Source organism: Lipomyces japonicus (assembly GCF_038497905.1).
Source record: "Lipomyces japonicus strain CBS 7319 unplaced genomic scaffold V1514scaffold_25, whole genome shotgun sequence".
NCBI lineage: Eukaryota > Fungi > Ascomycota > Lipomycetes > Lipomycetales > Lipomycetaceae > Lipomyces > Lipomyces japonicus.
Genome location: NW_027117837.1, coordinates 88,159 through 110,075, shown reverse-complemented (window position 1 = coordinate 110,075; position 21,917 = coordinate 88,159). Strand labels below are relative to the sequence as shown.

Below are 21,917 nucleotides of genomic sequence, written 5' to 3'. Positions count from 1 at the left end.
TTTCCCGCTTAATTGATGTTAAAGTTTTTTTTTTTTTTTTTTTTGGTTCGCACATGTCAAGCGAAAGACCGATTTGGGAATTGGAAAACAGCCTGGTCGGGTTCAAATAAATAATATCTGCCTTGCTTTGTTACAATTTTTCTTTTTTTTTTTTTTGGCTACCTTCGTTTCAGTGTTCACTCATATTTATTTTGCAAAAGTTTCAATTTATTGAAGTTCAGAAAAATCATGTTTGACTACTGTAGTGATTACTCTTGTTACACCGTCTACAAAGACTTTCCCGGATTACTTTACTCCGAGGAAAGCTTGTCCAACTACAAAACTGGCGGATATCACCCAGTTTGTCTTGGTGATACTTTTAAAGATAACCGATACAAGATCTGTCACAAGCTGCGATATAGTGATGATTACACAATGTGGCTTGCGTACGACGCAATGTTAGTAATTTTTGTTTTAAACTGTTTGACTTTTTTTTTTTTGATCTAATTAAAATTCGTAGTCACGATCGTTGGGTCTCACTCAAAATCTTGACCGCAGCGCATTCAACCTGTTCAAGCGAACTTCGAAACTTGAAAATTTTGCAAATTCACGCATCCAAAAATGATCATGACTTGTCAGGCAAATTTGTGCTGCAATTGCTTGATTCGTTCGTGCACGCTGGTCCCAACGGTGATCATCAATGTCTCGTGTTTGAACTATTAGGACCTTCGATTGGTGACGTGATTAATCGATATATTGACGCTGAATGTGACGCGTCCATGAGATTTGAAAATGAAACCATTTTGCGCATTTCAAGGCAATTGCTGGAGGCGGTTGCGTTCATTCATGACGCCGGACTCGTACATGCAGGTAAAAAAAAAAAAAAAAAATTTGTCCGTATGGAGATATCTTCTTAACAAATGTTACAGATATTAGTGTCGATAACGTTTTCCTTTGCCGCGAATCCTTGGCCACGTCATGGACATCCTTGTTCAGCATTATTGGCGCACCGTTTGTCTACCGGTTAGCTCGTGAAGATGGTGAACCGTTGCAAAGCGGCGTGCCTGTGCAACTTGTTAAATGCGCAACTTGGCCTGGATGGTTTCAACGAACGGATGAAGACCTTCGACTTATGGATCTTAACGAAAGTTTTCTTCGTGATCATTCACCGGCCCAATTAGCCCGGCCCAGGTTTTTATGGCCACCAGAAGCATTTTTTGAAAATGTTTTGGATCACCGGGTTGACCTGTGGAGTGCAGGTTTCACGGTAAATTGGTTTATACATTGAACATGGAGTCGAACTAATCATGCGAATGAATAGATTTATTCGTTCATCTTTGCATTCCCACCGTATTTGTTTGTCGGCGATGACTATCAAATCATCAGGTCCATTATTTATTATAAAGGAGGATTACCTCAAGAATGGAACGCCAAATTGAAAGAACTTTACCCAAAAGGGTCTGAAGAGCAACTTTCTAATCATGAATCAGGTAAGTAGATAGAATGTTTTTTTTTTTTTTTAAAATTTTAGTTCATCCATGTCGCTAAATCTCTTTTTTTTTTTTCAGAAGTCATTGACAACTTGCCGTTAAAATTGGAAAAACTCTTTAAGGAAGAGGCTCATAACGACGATCTCAAGCCTTTGTATTCGATTATTGATGGCCTGATGCAATACCTGCCTGCAAATCGCATCGAGGCATTGCAGGCACTTGAATTGTTAAATTCCAAATTATCAAAGATATCTCCCATTGATACTTTAAAGTCTTCATTGTAAGACTGGTTAAATAGTTTGTGGTTTTTGATTTTTGGTTTTTGGTTCTTTTTTAAGATGTGTGGCTTTGCTGGGAAAATGAGCAAACGTAATATTGGTGTTGTGTGTAATGTCTTATTGTCTTGTTGTCGTACTTAACATTGCTGTTTATTTTTAAAAATGATAATGATGCTATGTTTTTGTAAAAACAAAATATCTTTATGTTATTATTATATCGATTCACAGTCGATTTCCCGTAAATTTTTATTCGTATTTGGCCCGAAAATGAAAGTTGGTGTTTGGTCCCAATTAAACGCTTACAGTAAGTCTTTATCTACCGCTTTTTTATTATTTTTATTACAAACGGATCACTTACAAGACATATTTAACCTGAATGGCCTGGAATTAATAATGCCTCGTCGAAAGGAAGAAACTGAAATATTATCGATTTTAGGTACCCCAATAAATGTCAAGTCCCATGTGGGATTTCTCGGTACGTTTCGTTAAGACACACCTCTGCTGCTGATGCTAGCACTAGTCGCTGATTCACTAAACTTATAGGCAATAGCTCTTCATTAAGAAGATTCAAGAGGTTAAACACTTTAGGTGAAGGAAGTGAGTTTATCTACGTGATAATATTATTTATCCGACATTATTAATAATTCCTTTCTCTTGTTTTTGAATCTTGCAGCCTATGGCGTCGTATAGTATGTACCATCCCTAAAATATTAATCAAACGTGAAAAAGAAACTAATCAAGGTTTTTTTTTTTTTGAGTCAAAAAAAGTCGAGCAAAAGATCTTGAAAATGGAACAATAGTAGCATTAAAAACAGTCCGCATTTTTGACGACAGCAAGCGAGATGGGATTCCAAACTCTGCGCTTCGCGAACTTACTTTATTACGGTCACTTAATCATCAAAACGTGATCAAGGTGCTGGACGTTGCGGTCGGTAGCAGATTGGACGATGTTGACCTTGTACTTGAGTATGCTGAGCAGGTAAGAATGAACAATGAGGACAAAAAACTGCAATGAACCTCTCCATTCAAATTTCGCATGGGTGACATGGCGTGTTAACTAAAAGTACTTAGGATATGGCGTACTTGCTCGATAACGTTCGGGTGAAATTCACAATCAGCGAGGGTATCAACAAATTTTTATCTAGTTAAAATCATAATTTGCTTATTTTTTTGATGGCAGTGAAATGTCTCATGAGTCAGCTGTTTGAAGGATTAGATTATATTCATAGCAACGGAATCATTCACCGGTAATGTGTTTAAGTTTTTAAATACTTTTAGTTTCTTTGAGATCTAATGATAGTTTGGTATAGAGACTTGAAAATATCCAATCTTTTGTTAAATAGCAAGGGCATATTGAAAATAGGTATTTATTTTTTTCATATCAAACAAAATCGTAAACTAACACAGTTTTCTCTTTTTTTTTCTTTTGGGGCCAGCTGATTTCGGATTAGCGAGATCATTTACTGACCGGCCCATGACTCCAGAAGTAGTAACAATATGGTACCGGTCTCCAGAACTTTTATTTGGCGCAACGTCGTATTCTTCCGCAGTCGACCAATGGGCTGCCGGGTGCATCATGGGCGAAGTTATTAAATGCGAACCAATTCTGCCCGGCGATACGGAATTACAACAGGTTGATTTAATCACCAAATTAATCGGGGCTCCAAACGAACGCATCTGGCCAGGATTCAGGGTATTACCTGGAGGCAGGCAATTTCGATTGCACGATCTCAGGCCCAACAGGATTGATCGGGAATTCAACCATGAATCCAGAGCTACGGTGGATTTAATCAATGACTTGCTCACGTACGATCCGGCCAAGCGAATAACCGCAAGGGAAGCGCTCGAGTCGGAGTACTTTAATGAAAAACCTAGCGCCATCGATCCATCGTTTATGCCCACGTACCCGGAATACCGCAATAACAGCAACCAAAGAAGCGGCAGTCAAAGCGGTAGCGGCAATCATGAATATCCACGCCGGCCATCAAGTGAACACCGGCGGTATGACGATGACAATTATAATGCTGTTGATGACTTGTTGCCGGATCAGCAACAAAAATCAGGCAAACCACGTCATATTGGTGGAGGGTATGATTACGAGTTTGATGAGCGCGAATTACTTGCTGGTTCAAGCGATGTCGCACCTGCTCCGCAACGAAAGCGTGTTAACAAGATATCTCCGCCTCAAGCGGCTGTATCTCGTCGCAGAAAAATAAAATGACAAGGACAGCACAAAATAAAATACAAAAAAAATTGCATTACCAATTATACAAATCTACATTCTTTATTAAGCAACCGAATCGGTAGCCAAGCTTGACCGAACTGCTTCCCGAATCGGCACATATTCCGGCACGGTCTTGCACCCAATCACGATCGTGCTGATCAGCAATCCCAACACGACCACGACGGATCCCGTAGCCGCAACCCAAGAAATGCCAATGTGCCAATTTCCATTTTGCAAGTTGGCATCCGTGCGCAACAAGTTCACGACCGCACTGACGGCCACGACCTGCACGATCACGATCAAAAAAAGCAATAATCCAATCAGGCGCCAACCGGTTTCACGAGTTTGCCGGTTACTTAAAATAAGCGTGGCGTATGAAATAACCGCCGGTCCTAAAAGAACGAGTGATAACCACATCATAAACGACGTGGTGCGCCAAATGTTGCAAAACTCGCGATCGCCGGTCGTGCATTCTTCCATGGGGAACGGCGTGCATTCATTTGTAATGCTACATAAAAATGTTACGTTTCAAATCACACAACATACACACACATAAAAAAAAACCATGAATTGTATTCTTAATGCCCAGACTTACGTTGAACATTTTTGAACAAGACCGTACGTGATCTTGACTGACTGGCCCGTGTCATCAACTGGGTATAACCTGGCCGAAAGCCAATGCGGCGTTACGATCGCCGTGATTGTCAACGCGATGGCAAAGCTGATTACTGCAACAGAAAATAAATAGAAAAAAAGCAACCGATCCCTGAATCCCATGTTTAAAAAAAAATTGAATTAAGAAAAAAAAAAAAAGTAGAGGAGCAAGAAGTGAACTTATTATGAAAGATTGGCAATTGTACCAAAAAATTTGAGGAACACTCAATGGCGCTGACGTCACTCTTAATTAATCGAAATCGACAAAACCCAAATTGCTCGGTTGTTTATGATTAGAATGAAAAACAAATTATCTATAACTGTATATATACAAACAACATAATTTACAACATTTTGGCCTTCTTTGTTTTTAAATAAAATAAAACAAAACAAAAAAAAACCCTTCGACATATAACCAAAAAAAAGATAAAATAAAAACAAAAAAAGAACTTGCATCTCCATTTTAAAACCAAAAAAAAAAAAAAGAAAAAGAAATATATATAAAACATTATCGGTTAAATTAATTACGTCTAACCTCGCTCGACCATCCCTCAATACCCTGCCCGGTCGATCCAATTTGCCTTTCCACATGTTTACCTTCCATGCCTAATGTTTCAGCCAACCAATCGTGATTTGACATGCCACCAGCGTCAGCTCTGCTTTCAGGGTTTAACTCCAACATGGGCAACAAGAATGCGGCAACCCGTTCGGCTTCCAACGTGTCCTGGTGATACTTATCATGTAATACGTCCGGCAGGGACCACGGTCTTAGCTTATGAATGTTTCGCAAGTCTCCCTTGCGATTGAAAAATTCCAAACTCCATTTGCCACCCATGGCCAGATGCCGGGGCAACCGGCCCAATAGTTCAATAATTTGCGCAACATGGTCATCATCCTTGGAATACTTGACTCCGTTCTGCGGGTCAAACAAGTAATCACCAGTCATTAATTCAAAAAACATGCACGCCACTGACCAGATGTCCGTCGATGCTCCCCACCGGGCACCTAAAATAACTTCCGGAGATCTATATTGCCTTGTTTGAATGTCGTTTGTAAAATGGTGGTTTACCCAGCACGCGTTGCCTAAGTCTGCGATCTTGACGGAAATCAGGTCGCCCAATCCTGGAGTTGACGCACCAGTAGTTGTGTCAACGGTAATGCCAGTCGCATTTGTTTCCAGGTTAACGGACGAAGTTCTTTGAGATATCGAGATGGTCGAAATGCCGCTTTCCAATGACTCCGCAACCTTTTGGCGTTCTTTTACATCATGAGGTATAACTGAACCTTCAGTCGACCTAGAGTTTAATGGCGACATCATCAGGTTGTCAAAATATGATCCACCGTTAAACGACGCGGCAAGGGGTGACGGTAACGGCTGCGATCCGGTAATCAGTGTTTGCCTGCGCGACCGCCGTCCGATACGGTCACCATGACCACCAGCATGCTTCCTGTTTCGTCGCCGCCGGGCAAGTTCTTCTTCTTTTTGCCGCCGCGTGGCGGCCTCTTCTTTCTCTACCAATTTCACAATCTCTTCAACATCACCAATTTCAATTAGCACGTTCTCTGGCTTTAAATCGGTATGAATAACACCACATTCGCGGTGCATGTAATCAAGACCAAGTAGGACTTGCTTCATGATTTGTTTGACCAACGATACGGGTACGCCTTTGTGATGGAACCTGCGAATCAGGCCCAACAAGTTTTCACCAAGAACTTCAAAAACCATGCACACATGTGTGCCATTAGGTCCGACATGCTCAAATGAATCCAACAGGGAAACAACATGAGCTCTGCCCGGATGATCAGGATTTGCAGTAACAATTTTTTTCAAAAGCTTGATCTCATCCAGTGCGGTCTCGGTGTAATGAGCAGCGGACCTGACCACTTTTAATGCAACGTGCCGGTTGCTAACTGAATCCCGTGCCAACCATACGGTTGAAAAATGTCCCCAACCAAGCTTGCGAACAATCATGTACCTGCCATCTTTAAATGTCTCGCCGATCGCGACTGGGTGATATCCACCTTTGCAATAGTCTTCTAATGATTCCTCATCCGTAGCCGATGCAGCTGAAGAAGAATCGGTTGATGATGTTGAAGATACTGATGGGTTTCGTACTGCCGCGCCAGCTGCACCAGCTGCTGATGACGTGCCAGGAATTGGTGTTGGTCTTGAAAATGTGGATATTGGAGAAACTGAGGAAGTAGATATGGGCGAAAATGAAGCCAACGTGGCTGATGATAACGATGACGCCGACGGAGGTGGAATGTTATTGATATAATTAGAAGAATTAATATTATTATGATTTTGATTATGACTGTTAGGAACTTGTATTGGAACGGCATGCGGCCGCGAAATGCCAGCTGTCAGAAGTGAGTATGGAGGGCGGGTGGACGATGCATGATGACCTGAAGACGAGGAAGATGAAGATGACGAAAATGGCAGCGTGTGCCCCGCCGTTAGCGATGATGTCGCGGCAGGCGCCTCATCAGGTGAGAAAGCAGCAGGACTTGCAACCATGTCAGATAGCAAAAGAGATCTGCAAATATAATTAGCATCATGTATTATTGCGTTAAATCTCTGCAACGAAGAATAGATAAATCAAAAGCAACAAATAATATATATATATTTTTTGGTTTACCTAAGACGATCGGGAGCTACGCGGGAGTTGCGAAGCTCACAAATACTTGAGTTCTCACAATTGGCTGTAGAAAAAGCGGTGGAATGAATTGGAAGTGCGGCAATAGAAAATGCCGGAGGCGCTGGCTTATGAAATTGTTGCGAATGAGTCGAAGACGTTGTTGTTGATGATGATGTTGATGATGATGATGATGATGATGATGATGATGATGATGATGATGATGATTTTGGCAGCAGCTGTGGTTGAGTGGAAGATAGGATAGAGTCAGCCTCGGCCATGCGAAGAGCAAAACTAGGATGGCAATTGACGCTCGATAATTAAAAAAAAACCCAACCTCCAAAACGAAAACTTCAAAGTGAAAGTCGCAAGGTTATTCAAATTTTATTCTCTTTGTGCCACCAACTCTCACTCTTTCTAACTTCCCCTCTGCAACGAGAAGGGCTGCTGAAAAGAGTTGAGAGAAAAAAAGCCCAAAAATCGGCAATGGAAACTCCGTGTTGCAGGATGTCACCCCAACGGGCACATGAGAAATTTGGCTTTTTATTCGAGTAAGCATTCAAGGGGCAAATTACATGTTCATTTCTGCCAGCATATTTCTACATGACACATGGCATATATGTCGGTTGTGGCAAAAGTGGAGCAGTCGTGATTTTTGCATTGTGGTTCTTCTTAACGGTATGATATACATACTAGTAAGTATGAACAACGAATCTCAACATTATTTTTCTTGAACAGGTAATTGCTGATTTGCGTATTATTCAAAATGCTTCCTAATTCCCCGTACACGCAAGAAGGAAGCACAATGACTCCGTTTTGCAATGTGAGCCGTGTTTCCCTGCATATTTAAAATTTCATTACATGGCATATAACAGCTTTGAATAAGTCCAAAGCCATCAATATTTTCTTTACAATATCGAAATTAACGGACATAAACGGTTACACTTATACGAGGGTAAAGGTAAATACTTCAACGATTTTTATCGGATAAATAAATTATACATATGATAAATCGGGACTGCCGAGTCAACTCTGAAAAAACTATCAACATGAACAAAAAAATGTATACGTCACTGCCGCCAACTCTGCTGTATGTTTTAAAGCTTAATTTCAATTTCAAAACCGTTTACAATTTCATTTCTAATGAATTTTATACCACCGACCAATACGTAAAATATTTCAAAAAAAAAAAAAAATAAGTCAACAAGAATGAAGCGCATGCTGCAAAATTCAATTTGCTACCCTTTTTGACCAATTCGTGAATTTGGCCATTTACTCTTTCTCGGTTAAGTCACCATACAAGTATAATTTAGATATAACAAAAAATTTTACAAAAATAACAAACATGCAACAAAACAAAACAGCACAGGAACTAGTTGTAAAAATTTGGTTTTGTTGACGATGCAACTAATTAAATGTCATTACAATCGATGAATAATTAGATCATGGTTTAAACCGGCTGCTCCGATCCACGCTGCTTCTGGTGACACTTTTCTTTTTATCTTACCTAATCTAACATCAAAAGTAAAAATATTGCTGTGCCGTTTTGGCTGACAGGTGCAGCCTGCATAGGTACGTAGGTACTCCTAAAACATGAAAAGCGGTGCATTTCTTCTAGTTGACAAATCAAATCAATGCTTTTTTTAATTACACTTGAACATGCCAATTGATTCTTTGAATTACTTGAACTATTTTATTTATTTATATAATTTTTTTTTCGATAAAATTGTATAACGGTCAATTTTACCAATAACTAACTGTCTATTCTAAAACTTGAAAAATAAGCCGGACCACACAAAAAATCATTATAGGTTCCATATATATAGACAAAACTACGTTATTCTTATACTTAAAATCCTGATGTCATAAGCAGTCCAGGGGACCCACAATTTTTTATGAGTTTTTCCATTTTGAAAGTAATAATTTGGGTTTAAAATCTTGAAGTATTAAAAACCTTGAAAATTGTGTGCGAGAATCTGTGCACCCGGGTAGGTAGCACATCATCGCACATGATTGATTGCTTATTCAAATTGCCCGGTTAAATATGTCTTCCCCCACAGTTCGATCTGTCATGGTTTGAGTGTTTAAATTTTTTGTGTTTTGTGTTTTTGTGTTTTTTTTTTTTCCCGGTGCTCTTGCAATACTGTATTACAAAAAACGCAGTCACGAAAAAGCATTCCTGCCAAAATTGTAAATACATTACATAATAAAAATAGAGAAACGAACAAATTAAAAATAATTAACTGTAAATTAAATTAAAACAAGCGATAGTTGGTTATTATTTATTGCAGACAGTCAAAAAAAAACGCGTTTGTATAATTGTACAATGATCTTCTGGCAAGCATCTCTCCATCTTTTACTTCTTTCTCATTCAACGAACCAAAACCTGAAACAATAAAAAGAAAGCAACAAATAATTATAAAACTGTAAACTCTCCAAAGAAAACGTAACGCCCAGAAACACCCTTCATCGAAAAAAAAAAGAACTATAATCAACATCCATCGTCAATTCCTCCCATATACCAACCACCTTCTCCCTTGCCTTGAAACAGAAGATCACCCAAAGTTGATAACTACTTCCACCGTTCAAAGGTCTACTAATAAATATCTCAACTAAACGAGAAATAAAATTTAAAAAATCATAACCACAAAGCTTTTTATTTTTCCTCTTGCTTGCTTATGTTGATTTTGATTAAAATTTTTTTTCTTATTTTTAAAAAACTAAATTAAAAAAGTTCAGTTAGTTGAATCATCTTTAGAAAAAAAAAACAAGAACGCTTAAATATGTAGTAATCGAATCATGAAATGACGAGAACAAACAATATTTGTTCAAAAAGTTATAATATAAAATAGCGTTTTCGTATACCTTTTCTATAATTTTTGTCCCAGCTTTTGCACAAATACCGCGTGCTGATCGCAAAAAACTTTAATCTTGGTTGATTTGAGCTTAAGCTTAAACCCGTCCAGAAATTAAGTATATAATATATATATGAAATTATATATTATGTCCCTTTTTTGCAAAACAAAACCATTCCTAAATCAATTAAATAACAAAGTGACAAAAATTAACACCCCGATTCCCTGAACACGCCCATTATTATATATTATTATTATTATCGGTTTTTGATTTTTCTTTTTGGTCACTCGCGCGCACGCGTTTGATCTTTTTTTTTCTTTGCCCATATTGCTGAAACCTTAAATTAAACCTCTGTAATGGTTTCTTGCCCTTTTCGGTCAATGAAGACGCTAACCCTAAAGCTCAGCGTTTCGAATTCTCCCCGACGGCAACACCACCGCCACAGTACAGGCAAGAATATCGACCTGCTGGTTGGCTTGATCTCATGGCAACCCATTCACCCTTGGCCGGGATTCGACCGCATGCAGGTGAAAGGCATCGTGCCCCAGTCTTTTTGTATCTAATTCGTAATTGTTAATAAAATTAATTATTGAAAAGTCATTAAATATCGCATATAGCGGTAACGACTGATCTGGCTGAAAGTTTGAACATACCGAAGACCACACGAATTGCACAACTGACCAGCTTCAATTGACCATGACGGTCTCCAGCAAGGTGATTGGTCGGAGCCGCAAGAAATACAACGCCGTCCAGATGATGATGACGATGATGATGATGGCGGACTAGATAATGCAGGAGAAGGAGGTGTAGCTAAACAACTTTTTATATTAACAGCCGGTGTATTGTTAGTAGCGCTATGAATCGGAGAACGAGACATTGAGAACGTAGGACTTCTTAAACCTGTATCAACAGCATGTACAGATGATTTGTTATTAGTAGCCTTTTTTGTTGGCGATGTGGCCAAAGGCTCGTTTTCTCCAGAGAAGGATGACGACGAGGACGACGACGATGATGATGTTCGCAGCGCAAATGAAGGTCTCTTAGCTGGCGCTGAATAAGGCTTACTCTGCACCCGATCAATCTTGTAGGAGTGATTCCTTCGGATCCATGTCTCCAACTGCGGTCTCCATGAGTCACGTGGGGCAGTGTCAGGATAGAACAAGCTAAATTCGACAGAAGGAAATGGATATTCTAGGGCCTCTTCATCGTGGTGATGATGATGATGATCCTCATGGTCGTTCTCGGTCTCGTCACTTGAAAGACAAGCTTCAGAGTTAGGTGTTGGTAATGGATTGTCAATGTGCAATCGCTCCTCGAGTATCTGATCAAATCGACGTCGATCTTCAAATACTCGCTGAAACGCCTTCTCAAAGACTTTTTCATCCTCTTGGGAATTAAATGAATCAAGAGAAGGGTTTGGTGAAAGTAAACCACAGGACTCAATGACACTCATGGCTGAATCAGTATAATAAAGATAGGTGTAAAGCACGTGTAGACCCCCGGGAAACCAAACAAGAAGAGAAAATCAGGATAGCAAAACGAAGATAACAGAGATCTCAAAAATTCAATTGACAGTGATCAATGACAATTGATACGAGATCAGATACAAATGTAAAAGTATGTATAAAGAGCGAATTGACAGATGGGTAAAATAATGGAAAGAGAAGAAGGTGATGAGGGTGCCAGGAAGTGTTAATATAACGAGGAAACACTAGTTGAGCATGGGCAAAATACAGTAAGACAGGCAGGCCGGGGCAAATATCAGTTGCGATGAGGATGCGGTAAATTCAATTTGTAATTATCGAAGGTTTGATTGCATGCTGGGAACGTAAACTTAATAATTGACTATCTTTCTCGTTTGCCGCCATCGTTGTCCTGATGTTTTATTTTTTTCTTTTTTTTGTCTTAATTACTTTCGATTACAACTTCGCTGCTTTGGCGTTCCGGGAACTTTTTTTTTGGTGCAACCCTAACTAATAATTAGACTTTCTGATGATCCAAACCTTGTTTGCGCTACGCACCAGGAACCAGGTTGTACCCGTGTACCACCCCGTTACCAAAATATGGTTGATAACTTGGGCATTTGGCAAAAAAAATCATTATTGATGTGAAAAACATGAGATAAATAATTCATAAAAAAATCAAACTATAACTATTTATTATAGATTGTAAATAAATGAATGCACTTTCGATTTACCGGCAGATCGGGAAGATTGTTTTTGATACTGGTGACATGTATGTCTCGGTTTTTCCGATGTTTTGTACATACATAGCATCAAATTAACAATAAAAAAAGGGTACAAATCATAACCAGCAAGCAACCCATATAAGAGTAGACAGCAGCAAATCGGTAAACCCAAACGGGGCTTAAAAAATTCAAAAAAAAACACTGACCCAGGAAGGAATGAACCATGAGTTAAAATGTCACAATATGGACAGACATTAGAATATCTACAGATTTGCCAATCAATAACAGACTCATAAATAAGTGATAAAAAAGTAAAAAGGCGAAACTAGAAATTATTCTGATTATATTAACAGTTGACCTTAGACACGAAACTTGAAAATAAATCCGAAAATAAAATAAGAGTTGAGCAAAAATTAAAGCATCAATAGCCCGAACCCTAGTTTCATATGTAAATTTTTGCCCCCATCCTAATTAGTTCTTGGTTAACTTGAAGATTCAAAGCTAAACCGAAAACTGACAATATCGAGTGGTCGAATCCGCGCAGCGGCCGGCGGAAATGACGAATACTCGAACCAAAAATGATTAATTACTGTACTATAAATATACAATCATTCAAATTATACCAGTGCTATACTCGGAAATCAAAATTAGATTGTCTTCTGTATACCGAGGGTTGGTGCTATTGTCGTATAACATATATCGAAAGTGATAGGGATGTAGATTTTTATTTGCCTTTATTTTTCTTTTTTTCTCGAGACATGTTACTATCAGAACTGTCGTGTAAAGTGTCCTCTCTCTATAGACATGATCGCGATAGGGTTTCACGTTCTTGCAAGTATTTCATTGTAAGTCTTTCATTTAGATTTACCGCCGGCCCTCTGAACTGTTTGGGAATAAGGGTCTTAATCGGTTACAGGCAAATGCCTACATAGATAGTAAAGATAGTAGGTTATTGTATATGTAGACGAATTAAATTAAGGCCATATTACCATATTAGATATCCATTGAGATTAAGTGGCACAATGGAGAGCTTTTGAAGATGTGGCGTTTTTCAAAGCAGATAAAGACACCCTATTTCCAAAAGCGTCTGCGCATGCTTATTTTTCGCACCTTATATGTGCAACAAGTTAGCGGCCAGTGCTCACGCAAGAAATTTCAGATATCCAAGCTCTAATGTTTCTCTGATTTAAATATAAATTTGTGTGATCACAGAGCAAGTGCTTGGGCTATTTGGTGAGTTCCAATCACGGTCTGAGACAATGAAAGAAACACTTGTGATACGTTGACAACATTAATTGAACTCAGTAGCAAGCGTGTTGATGTATTTACATAACTAAAACTTGTCAAATGTACGGGTTTTTTGTAAATGCATGCATGCATTCATTCATTTATTCCACAATATGGATTATATTTTCTGACCCATTTGCATTGCGTTCGCTGTCTGCTTTTACGCAGTTATGATCTTTGAACTCTATATACTGCATCGTGGCAAAATAAGCTAAAACTGTTCTGGAACCCCATGTGAAAATCCACTTCTTTGGATCCATCATATGAATAGAAAGTCTCTTAATTCTCGTATATTTTTTTCTGTAGTTTTTAAAAGCCTTAATTTCAATTTATAATAATAATTACATATAATATTATAATAGTCAGAATATAAATTGATGATGTTTTAATGTAAATTTATTTTTTCACTCCGCTGAAATCGTCGTCGGTTGTACCATTCCAATCAACACGATGAGGTGCAGCTATAAAACTTTAATAAATATAATATAACTCATCCACCTACGAACCGAATGAGCTGGTAGGCGTGCGGCGGTGTACTAGCGCACAGTTGTGCCTAATTACTCAACCATCGTCGTCATAGGCCAGCCAGATTTATCATCCGGGGTTTATCGCCCAATGACCTGAGGCCGAAATCGAGTTGGAAATGCAAACTAATCAAAAAATGAACGGTCAATCTTTTACAAGCAAACACTCAAATAAGAGGATACAAGTTTTCAAGATAAAGCATGCAGTACCGTAAACGACTGTACAGAAATATAAAATAATACTATAAGGAATAGAACTTTGTGCTAAACGTTGCATTGGCGTTCAAGTATCATTTATAAATTACGCACATTCACTAGCTAGTAACTTACAAGTTGTCAATTTTACAGTTATATTCATGGACAGCAATAAAAACATTGTGTAGATTATTCCGTGTACCTATATACTGAAGTAATCGCCAAAAACAAAATTAGAATCCGTAAGTATTGATTTTCTCACAGTGCTCGTGTGCCACTATATATATACTCGCAAATCAGGTTGCTGGTATATGTATTGCATATATTATCTTTGCAACTGTTGTTGCTTATGCTTTTTTTGCCCTCAACGCATACACAACACGCCTTCTGTACAATAATAAATATTCCGGCGTTAATATTAATATTGAGCTTGCAAAAGTGTACAATTAGAGTTTCAGATAGGTCCCTAAATTTGTGGGTCAGAAAGTTTAAACATGGGCGACGGCGGCGATGGCGGCGGCCGCAGCTCAGGATGTGGCTTTTTACTGGATGTAGCAACTCGAACACAAGTTAATAGCTAACTATATAGAGATAAATTTATACTATACGGAGCATGTATAACAATATAATAATGCAAATATGATTAATACGTATGTTTTTAGAGTCCTTTCTTGGTACCGACAAATAACGGCATTCCACGTAAAGTTTCAGTTAAAAACTTACCTACGGCAATTTAGTTATTTCTTTTTTAGTATGATCCTAGTTGCTTCAAACTATCCACCCGTCCGTCGTTATCAAAATTATCAAAGTCAAAAGCATCATCCGGAAAAGTCTCCGCAATGAGTTGTACCATTTACGTAATTCATACCATTCGGTAATATATTATTATATATATGCACGATTTTCCTTTGTTATACATCCACTTTCGAAATCAGAAATATATCATGATATCGACAACATCAATTAACTTTTTTTATTTTACAAAAATCGATGTTCGTTATGAATTCTTTTAATTGCATCAAATCAATGCGAGGGTCGCAGATTTAAGTGATTACGAGATAAATCCAGGATCCAGACCTTTTATTAATTCCCGCTGGCTCGTGCGCTTTATAAAATTTAAGCTGCATTCATCCTTCAGTTGACGGGCTTGTGCTAGATTTATATATTATAACGGTACACGCCAGTCCTCTTCATACATGGATATGTTCTTGCTGTGAATTTAAATATACTGTATTCTAAATAATTGTAGTTCTGTAAATATGCACTGGGCTTACTGAAAAATTCAATAATTAATATGAGTACGAATAATTTCTAGATCTTTATAATGCGATGTCAAAGTGCAGTGTATGATACCATACAGGCTAATATCGTTCTACGTTTATGTGTCTATACCAAAATTTGTTTCAATCAAATTTAGCGGCTAGATTTTAAAACTTGCAGCTGTTACATGCTACAACAGTATATACTGTAACGTAATGCTTAGTTTGGATTATTAACTACAGAAAGAAAATAATATATAGGTATAACTAGATTGATTGATTGATTATTGACGGAGCCTAGGGCTCGATGTAGGCACATACGCCAACGTCAGGTCTATATACTTTACAAAATACTGTAAAAAAAAACATGTAAATCTTTTTAAAACAAACAAATAGAACCTTCTCAGTACAAATTCCAGTAAGCAATTAAAACAGAAACCCATCCCGTTAAAAGCATTTATTGTCACAGAAATTTACATGCCCTAACCACGTCCTTGGAGCACCTTGTTTATACTTTCCCGCGATTATTAATTAACCGTGGCCCTTCAAAGGTGAGCAGTCCGCTCCAATTCCCGACGATGCACCCATTTCCGATTGATCTGTATCATTATAATGAACTAGATCTGACCAAACACGACCGTGCTCTTTAAAATCAAGAATTTTTCAGTTTCCTCAATTCGATTGAGCCCTCTGTTGAGCGATGAAATCCATTGAGGGTATCGATAGTGGGAGCTCGGATTTTCTGCTGAACCAAGGAGCGAAAATAGAAAATGGTGTGCATACGGGATGAAGGAGGAAATTCTAACCGAAATATGAAAATCTAAAAAAAATATACGTTAATGCTGAACGGTGGTTGAGGTTTTTGCATGGCAAAAGAAACAACTCCGATCCCGACCCCTACAATATATTAAAAGATGAGTACAAAACCCTTATACGTTAATCCGCGGAATATTTATACCTTCACCAACTTTACACCTTTCTTTAACTTTCTACCTGTCTCGCCTTTTCAATCTGGCCTATATCTTCAGATGTCCTAAGAATCGCCCCAATTTTCTGTAAGTCGACGACAACAACCCTAAGAGTTATTGAACTTATTGAGGCTTTGTTCCAACTGCTGCCCGGGCTCATCAAGATCACTAGACAGAGAGGAAAGGCTTTATTCTTTCCAATTCGGTGCGGGTACTAAGAAGCTCATGTTCACATCACCACGATCACAATATATATACTTTCTTTAGTGATAATGTTTTCAAAATTATCTTGTCTTAAAAAAAATATCACGTGAAAATCATGTGACGTGCATAAAGTTTCAAAAATGTCTACATTTTTTTACTATCAATAGTTGTTCGATATAGTGTAACGGCTAGCACGGTCCGCTTTCACCGGGCAAATCCGGGTTCGATTCCCGGTATCGAAGAATTTTTTTGTATTATTTGTATTATGATGTGACTTCAGATAATTCTATTTTTTTAATTTCTGTGGTTTATTGGATTTTTATTGACACATGATTTTTTATTTTATTTTATTGTCTCTGCGCGCGAGGTTGAAGAGCGATATTTGCCTCAATTGTTTTGCATATAGAGTCTTTATAATTTAGCAATGTTAAAATATATGGATTGGTCGACGAACGCACCAAAAGAATTTATATTTTCTTATAATCGAAAATGTTGACGAACAAATTTAGTTGAATGCTAAATAAATAAATTAGGCGCACTGACTAAATAGTGTGCGCCAAATCTCAACTAAATTTAGTGATGGAAGTTCGCGATCAACACAAGTGTCGACCTCCGTGGATTAGTAATCAAGAACACGTAACTAGCCAAAGAAAGCGGGTGTGACAATATTCGATAATTTTCAATGATCGCGGAAATACAACGTGTCCCGCAAATGTATGCACATCTAAGTAAGCACACCAGCGCGAATTATCGTAGCCACGATTCCAAGTATTTTAGTTATATATTATAGTTGAGTTAATTAAGGTTCCTATTATTATTAACTAATTTCTTGTCGAGTTAGTCTAAGTTATTCAAGTGACCGTGCTGAACGGACTCAGACGAGTACCGACCGTTCTCACTAAATAAACTACAAAACACTAGAGGGGGGAATTTTTTTTCAAAATAATTGAGTGTCCAAAACGCGTCACTGAATAGCGTGACAAGATAAATTGAAACTAAGATAAAACAGAAACCAAAGAATACCGTAAAAAACTGACGAGGGAAAAAATAATTCAATAATGGAATTCTATCATAATGACAAAATCTCCGTTTATTGACAATATTAAGACGAAGTTGTCCATCATCCATGAGGATGTACACCAACAAGCAAGAAATTATTTATCAATATGTATGTAATGCGAATTGTTAATAAATCGAAAAGAATATTTTATTATAAACAAGAGTTATAATTTATTTCTCGATGTCAGGCCTTTTAATAAAAGAATTTCACGCGCTCGCCATATATTTGGAGCACAGGTTACGAACAATATAGAAAAAATAACCTGATTCATATTTAACTCTCGCTGATCGGGAGCGAAATATCAACGAAATCAGGCACATGATCTGCAATTATTATTGACGTGGCCAAGTCAATCGAAAATTAGTCACCTAAGGACGATTTAATTGTAGAAACACTTGCACAAAAATTTGAAAGTATTAAATGTTATCAACAGCTTGTAATTTTTCAAATATTTTTACAATAGCAACAGTCGAAATTTTTCGACCTATATTTACTGCAGAACAGTCGCGGGCCCCATGAAAGAAGAGCATTTATAACTATCCCCTTTGGTCAAACTATTCATTCGTAAGCAATGACAACTATTTAAACACAAAACCAGCAAATGAGATATTTTTTATGTTTTAGAATATTGTCTTTGATGCCAATTTAGAAAGAAAAAATTAGTAGCGTTATTCGCACTTGAAGATGGAGACTGTCATGGGAATTTGAGCACAACACAAAATCACAAAGTCACAAGAACTCACAATTTGAGAAGGTTTCTTGTACACTAACATATACATACACACGCTTTTTTTCACTTCAATTAATTTTTTTCCCTTTTCTTCACCTTCCTTGTCCACTCCGCAACACAATCCGACGTCTTGAATCAACTTCTGCACTTCTTTTTGCCTCAATTTTTTATTATTGACGTGCCGTTGTTCGATTTTTTATTTATCGCCCTTGTTCTTTTAAAAACCTTGGTGCGATTGGACAGTGTTCATTTTATTCTGTCCGCCTCCGCAGGCTCAACTTTTTTTCCATTGGCAATGTCCGTAATTTTTTTTATTTTCACTCTTGTCACTTTGCAACGTTTCGACTAACACTTTTCTTTTGGTCATGCAGATCTTAGAGTCTTTAAAGTTATTCTAGATTGTTTGTCACTTTCTTCACAGTTAACTGTGACTTGTTTGATTCATCTCGGATATCAGCCAAGTGGGTTTCCTGATCTTTATTGGAATTCATCCTGTGACTGTAATCACCAACTTTCTTGCAACGATTAACATCGCTTCATAAAGCCTTATCATATTTTTTTTTACATATTTCCTCTTCCTCTTGTACAGCATTTTTTTCTTTTCAATGTCGTCTGGCGCTTCTGTCTCAGCGCCATCTTACGCCAGTGCTGCAGGGTCGGAGCCGACACCTGTCCACGTTTCGAATACTGCATTCTCAAATGATAACTTAGCGGCTTTTTCGATTGCCGCCTCTATAGATTCCAAGCCAGAGCTTGCTATCAATACAGAAAACAAACAGTCTAACGGCACAGAGGTTAAAAAGGGCAAGGATTCGACTGAATCGGCTAGTTCTGCTACTACTAGCTCTTCTTCGTCATCCGAATCTTCTGCTGCTACCACCGGTGGCGAATCTGCCTCGTTAGCCGAACAATCTGCATCTCCTGCTGTGGCTCAAAAGCCAAGCTTTACTCCAGCCCCGTTGCCGAAAGTTAACGCCTGGAAAACTTCTGCAGATGTAACCACTTCATCTGCCGATTTCATTCCCGCTTCTTCCGAAGGTGATCCCACTCCAGCAGAACTCTTAAATACCGCAGAGCCATTAGAGAAATCGGACAAGGGTCTTTTATCTACATCCGCTCCCGAACCTGGTCCTAAAAATTGGTCAGCTGCGGCTGTCATTGAAGATGACAAGAAGGAAAGCTCAGGAAAGAATTCCAAGCCACGTCAAGGTCGGTAAAATTTTTTATGCCCTCATGAATATCCATATTAACCTCTTCACAGGCAAGGAAAAATGGTTGCCATACACTGCAGAGATCATTCTACCATCGGCCAAGTCATCGAGGGGGAACAAGCCCTTTGCTGCACGTGGCAACAATACAGGTCGATCTTCATCTGCTGGTGAAATTACAAGTACTGGAGACGAGACTAATGGCCGTGGCAAAAATTTTAACAAGGGCAACCGACAAAAGAGTATTGTTAATGGTACCGAGAGGAAATCAAGCCCTGGTGGTTCTGTAGAGCCAAAACCATGGCACAACAAGAAGCATCATGACAAAAAAGATGGGAAGGATGAAAAGGAGAAAGACGAAAAGCTTGTTTCGGCAGGCAAGGATACCACCCAAGACGCGATCGCAGCTTCCAATAATCAGATTTCCGCGCCGTCAACTAATGAGTCCTCGGATCTTGAACGATCTGATAAAGATTTGAACGAACCAAGAAATTTACATCAACATCAACAATCGTCGCATTTGTCAAAGGGAGTTACATCGAAGGGCAGGTCTCAACAGAGACCTTTTAATATTCATAGCAATGGCACTCATCAAGCTAATGGAACCAGCCAAATAAACAGGCCAAGAGAATTTCATAATCACACCGGTGTTGTTAGCGTGCCAGGCCAACAGCAGCCCTTTCAAAAGACTCAAACCGGTAACAGAAACACTTCTCCAAGGTCGGTTAATAGCAACCCTCAATTCCAGCACTATGGTAGCGGATACCAACAGCACCATAACAATCATCATAACAATTATCAATACCGCCGAGCTTCCGTCCCGTTTCAACAAGGCCCAAGGGGTTATTATAATCCTCAACAGGATTATGCAGCTGCCTTATATGGTTTTCAACAAACCGCTGCATTTCCATCGCATCCTGCGACGTTAGTACCAGGTTATAATGTATATGAACTCACTCAATTTGTGGCTGCTCAGGTTGAGTACTACTTTTCGGTCGAGAATCTGTGCAAGGACATTTATTTGAGGAAAAACATGAACAGTTTGGGGTACGTGCCAATACATGTGCTTGCTAACTTCAACCGAATTAAGAACCTTACCAACGGTGACGTAAATTTGTTGCTTGAAGCTTGCAGGCTGTCGCCAAATCTTGAACTGTCTGGCACCAAGGTCAGATCTCGTGACACGTGGTCAAATTTTATTCTTGCACCAGAGAACCGCACTAAAGAGGGCAGGGATGACTACGAGCCGATTGATGCCAATTTGACTACTGGCGTTTCTGCTCCTCCCTCTACTTCAGCGTCTGACAAGCTCACCGCTGCAAGTGCTACAGCACCGGTTGCGCACGCAGCAGAATAAAAAAAAGTTCTTATGGGGAATAAATTTTTTAGTTTTATTTTTGATATAAAAAAATGGGAAAGAAAGAAGCATTGGTTGATTTCGTCTTCTATTCAAGAAAAAGCTCATGTTATGGTTGATATTCTTTTTTAATATTTCAATTTTTCTTCCATTTCATTGATTTTTTTTTAAATGCGAGTTGACGAAATTTTGCCTCATTCTATAGTCTTTTTTTTTTTTTTTTTTTTTTTTTTTTGTGTTTTTTGATCTCCTCTTCATCGTCATACGATCAGGTAAATAGCTTTTTATTTTTTTGTTTTTAATGTTCAATCTTTCTTTTTTCTATGCTTATTTGTTTTGTCATGTGAATGCGTTTATTGTCTTCCATGTTTGTCATTAATGATTTTAACGCGAAGGGGCCTTGAATAGTTTTTTTTTATACTCTCATTCGTGAAATTCGAACTATTTACAAGTTTATATATATATATTGGCAGTTGTTTATTCTTTTGTTAATGGCACATTTAATTGTGTGAAAAGTGAGGGAAATTTAATTTTATTTGGAAGCGTTTTTATTAGCTTTTTTTTCTTGTCTATACGTTTTTGCTCTATTACTATTATTACTATTATTATTATTATTATTATTATCTATATTTGTTTTAAAAAAGTTATAAATAACAGGCTACAGACACATGTATATATTAAATAAAAAAAAAGCGGAGAAACAAAAATACTTTCTCATCAAGGGAGACACTGCGAGTAATAGTCATTAACGTACGTGCATTTGTTGAGTCCGACGCAAGCGGTATACCCAGTCCACCCAATTCCACCACACTGGCCATAG

General features: G+C 38.2%; 5 protein-coding genes and 1 non-coding gene across 6 annotated transcripts; 3 read left to right on the top strand and 3 right to left on the bottom strand.

Moving 5' to 3' along the window:
* Nucleotides 1-228: 228 nt before the first annotated feature.
* On the top strand, nt 229-3,968 carry V1514DRAFT_343344 (kinase-like domain-containing protein; the record flags this gene model as incomplete). The annotated part of the gene is made up of 15 exons (XM_066929133.1): nt 229-437; nt 500-849; nt 909-1,246; nt 1,301-1,469; nt 1,548-1,740; nt 1,768-1,852; nt 1,976-2,051; nt 2,109-2,222; nt 2,291-2,344; nt 2,421-2,436; nt 2,516-2,726; nt 2,819-2,870; nt 2,928-2,994; nt 3,058-3,110; nt 3,199-3,968. The coding sequence occupies 15 exons, from the start codon at nt 229-231 to the stop codon at nt 3,966-3,968; spliced, it is 2,757 nt and encodes a 918-aa protein (XP_066782751.1).
* A 16-nt stretch (nt 3,969-3,984) lies between these two features.
* Nucleotides 3,985-4,832, bottom strand: V1514DRAFT_332721 (uncharacterized protein). Its single transcript, XM_066927897.1, has 2 exons — nt 4,567-4,832; nt 3,985-4,479 (listed from the first exon to the last, which is right to left on the bottom strand). Exons 1-2 carry the CDS (start codon nt 4,746-4,748, stop codon nt 4,035-4,037), a joined length of 627 nt encoding a protein of 208 aa, XP_066782750.1. The 5' UTR covers nt 4,749-4,832; the 3' UTR covers nt 3,985-4,034.
* An 86-nt stretch (nt 4,833-4,918) lies between these two features.
* Nucleotides 4,919-7,262, bottom strand: V1514DRAFT_332717 (kinase-like domain-containing protein). Its single transcript, XM_066927896.1, has one exon. It carries the CDS (start codon nt 7,141-7,143, stop codon nt 5,146-5,148), a length of 1,998 nt encoding a protein of 665 aa, XP_066782749.1. The 5' UTR covers nt 7,144-7,262; the 3' UTR covers nt 4,919-5,145.
* A 2,877-nt stretch (nt 7,263-10,139) lies between these two features.
* Nucleotides 10,140-12,034, bottom strand: V1514DRAFT_98466 (uncharacterized protein). The gene is made up of 2 exons (XM_066930196.1): nt 10,771-12,034; nt 10,140-10,676 (listed from the first exon to the last, which is right to left on the bottom strand). The coding sequence occupies exons 1-2, from the start codon at nt 11,568-11,570 to the stop codon at nt 10,520-10,522; spliced, it is 957 nt and encodes a 318-aa protein (XP_066782748.1). The 5' UTR covers nt 11,571-12,034; the 3' UTR covers nt 10,140-10,519.
* Nucleotides 12,035-16,912: 4,878 nt separating this feature from the next.
* Nucleotides 16,913-16,984, top strand: V1514DRAFT_t64. Its single transcript has one exon. It is a non-coding gene; the product is annotated as a tRNA-Glu (tRNA).
* Nucleotides 16,985-19,137: 2,153 nt separating this feature from the next.
* On the top strand, nt 19,138-21,097 carry V1514DRAFT_320642 (uncharacterized protein; the record flags this gene model as incomplete). Its single annotated transcript, XM_066926013.1, has 2 exons — nt 19,138-19,741; nt 19,794-21,097. 2 exons carry the CDS (start codon nt 19,138-19,140, stop codon nt 21,095-21,097), a joined length of 1,908 nt encoding a protein of 635 aa, XP_066782747.1.
* Nucleotides 21,098-21,917: the final 820 nt, after the last annotated feature.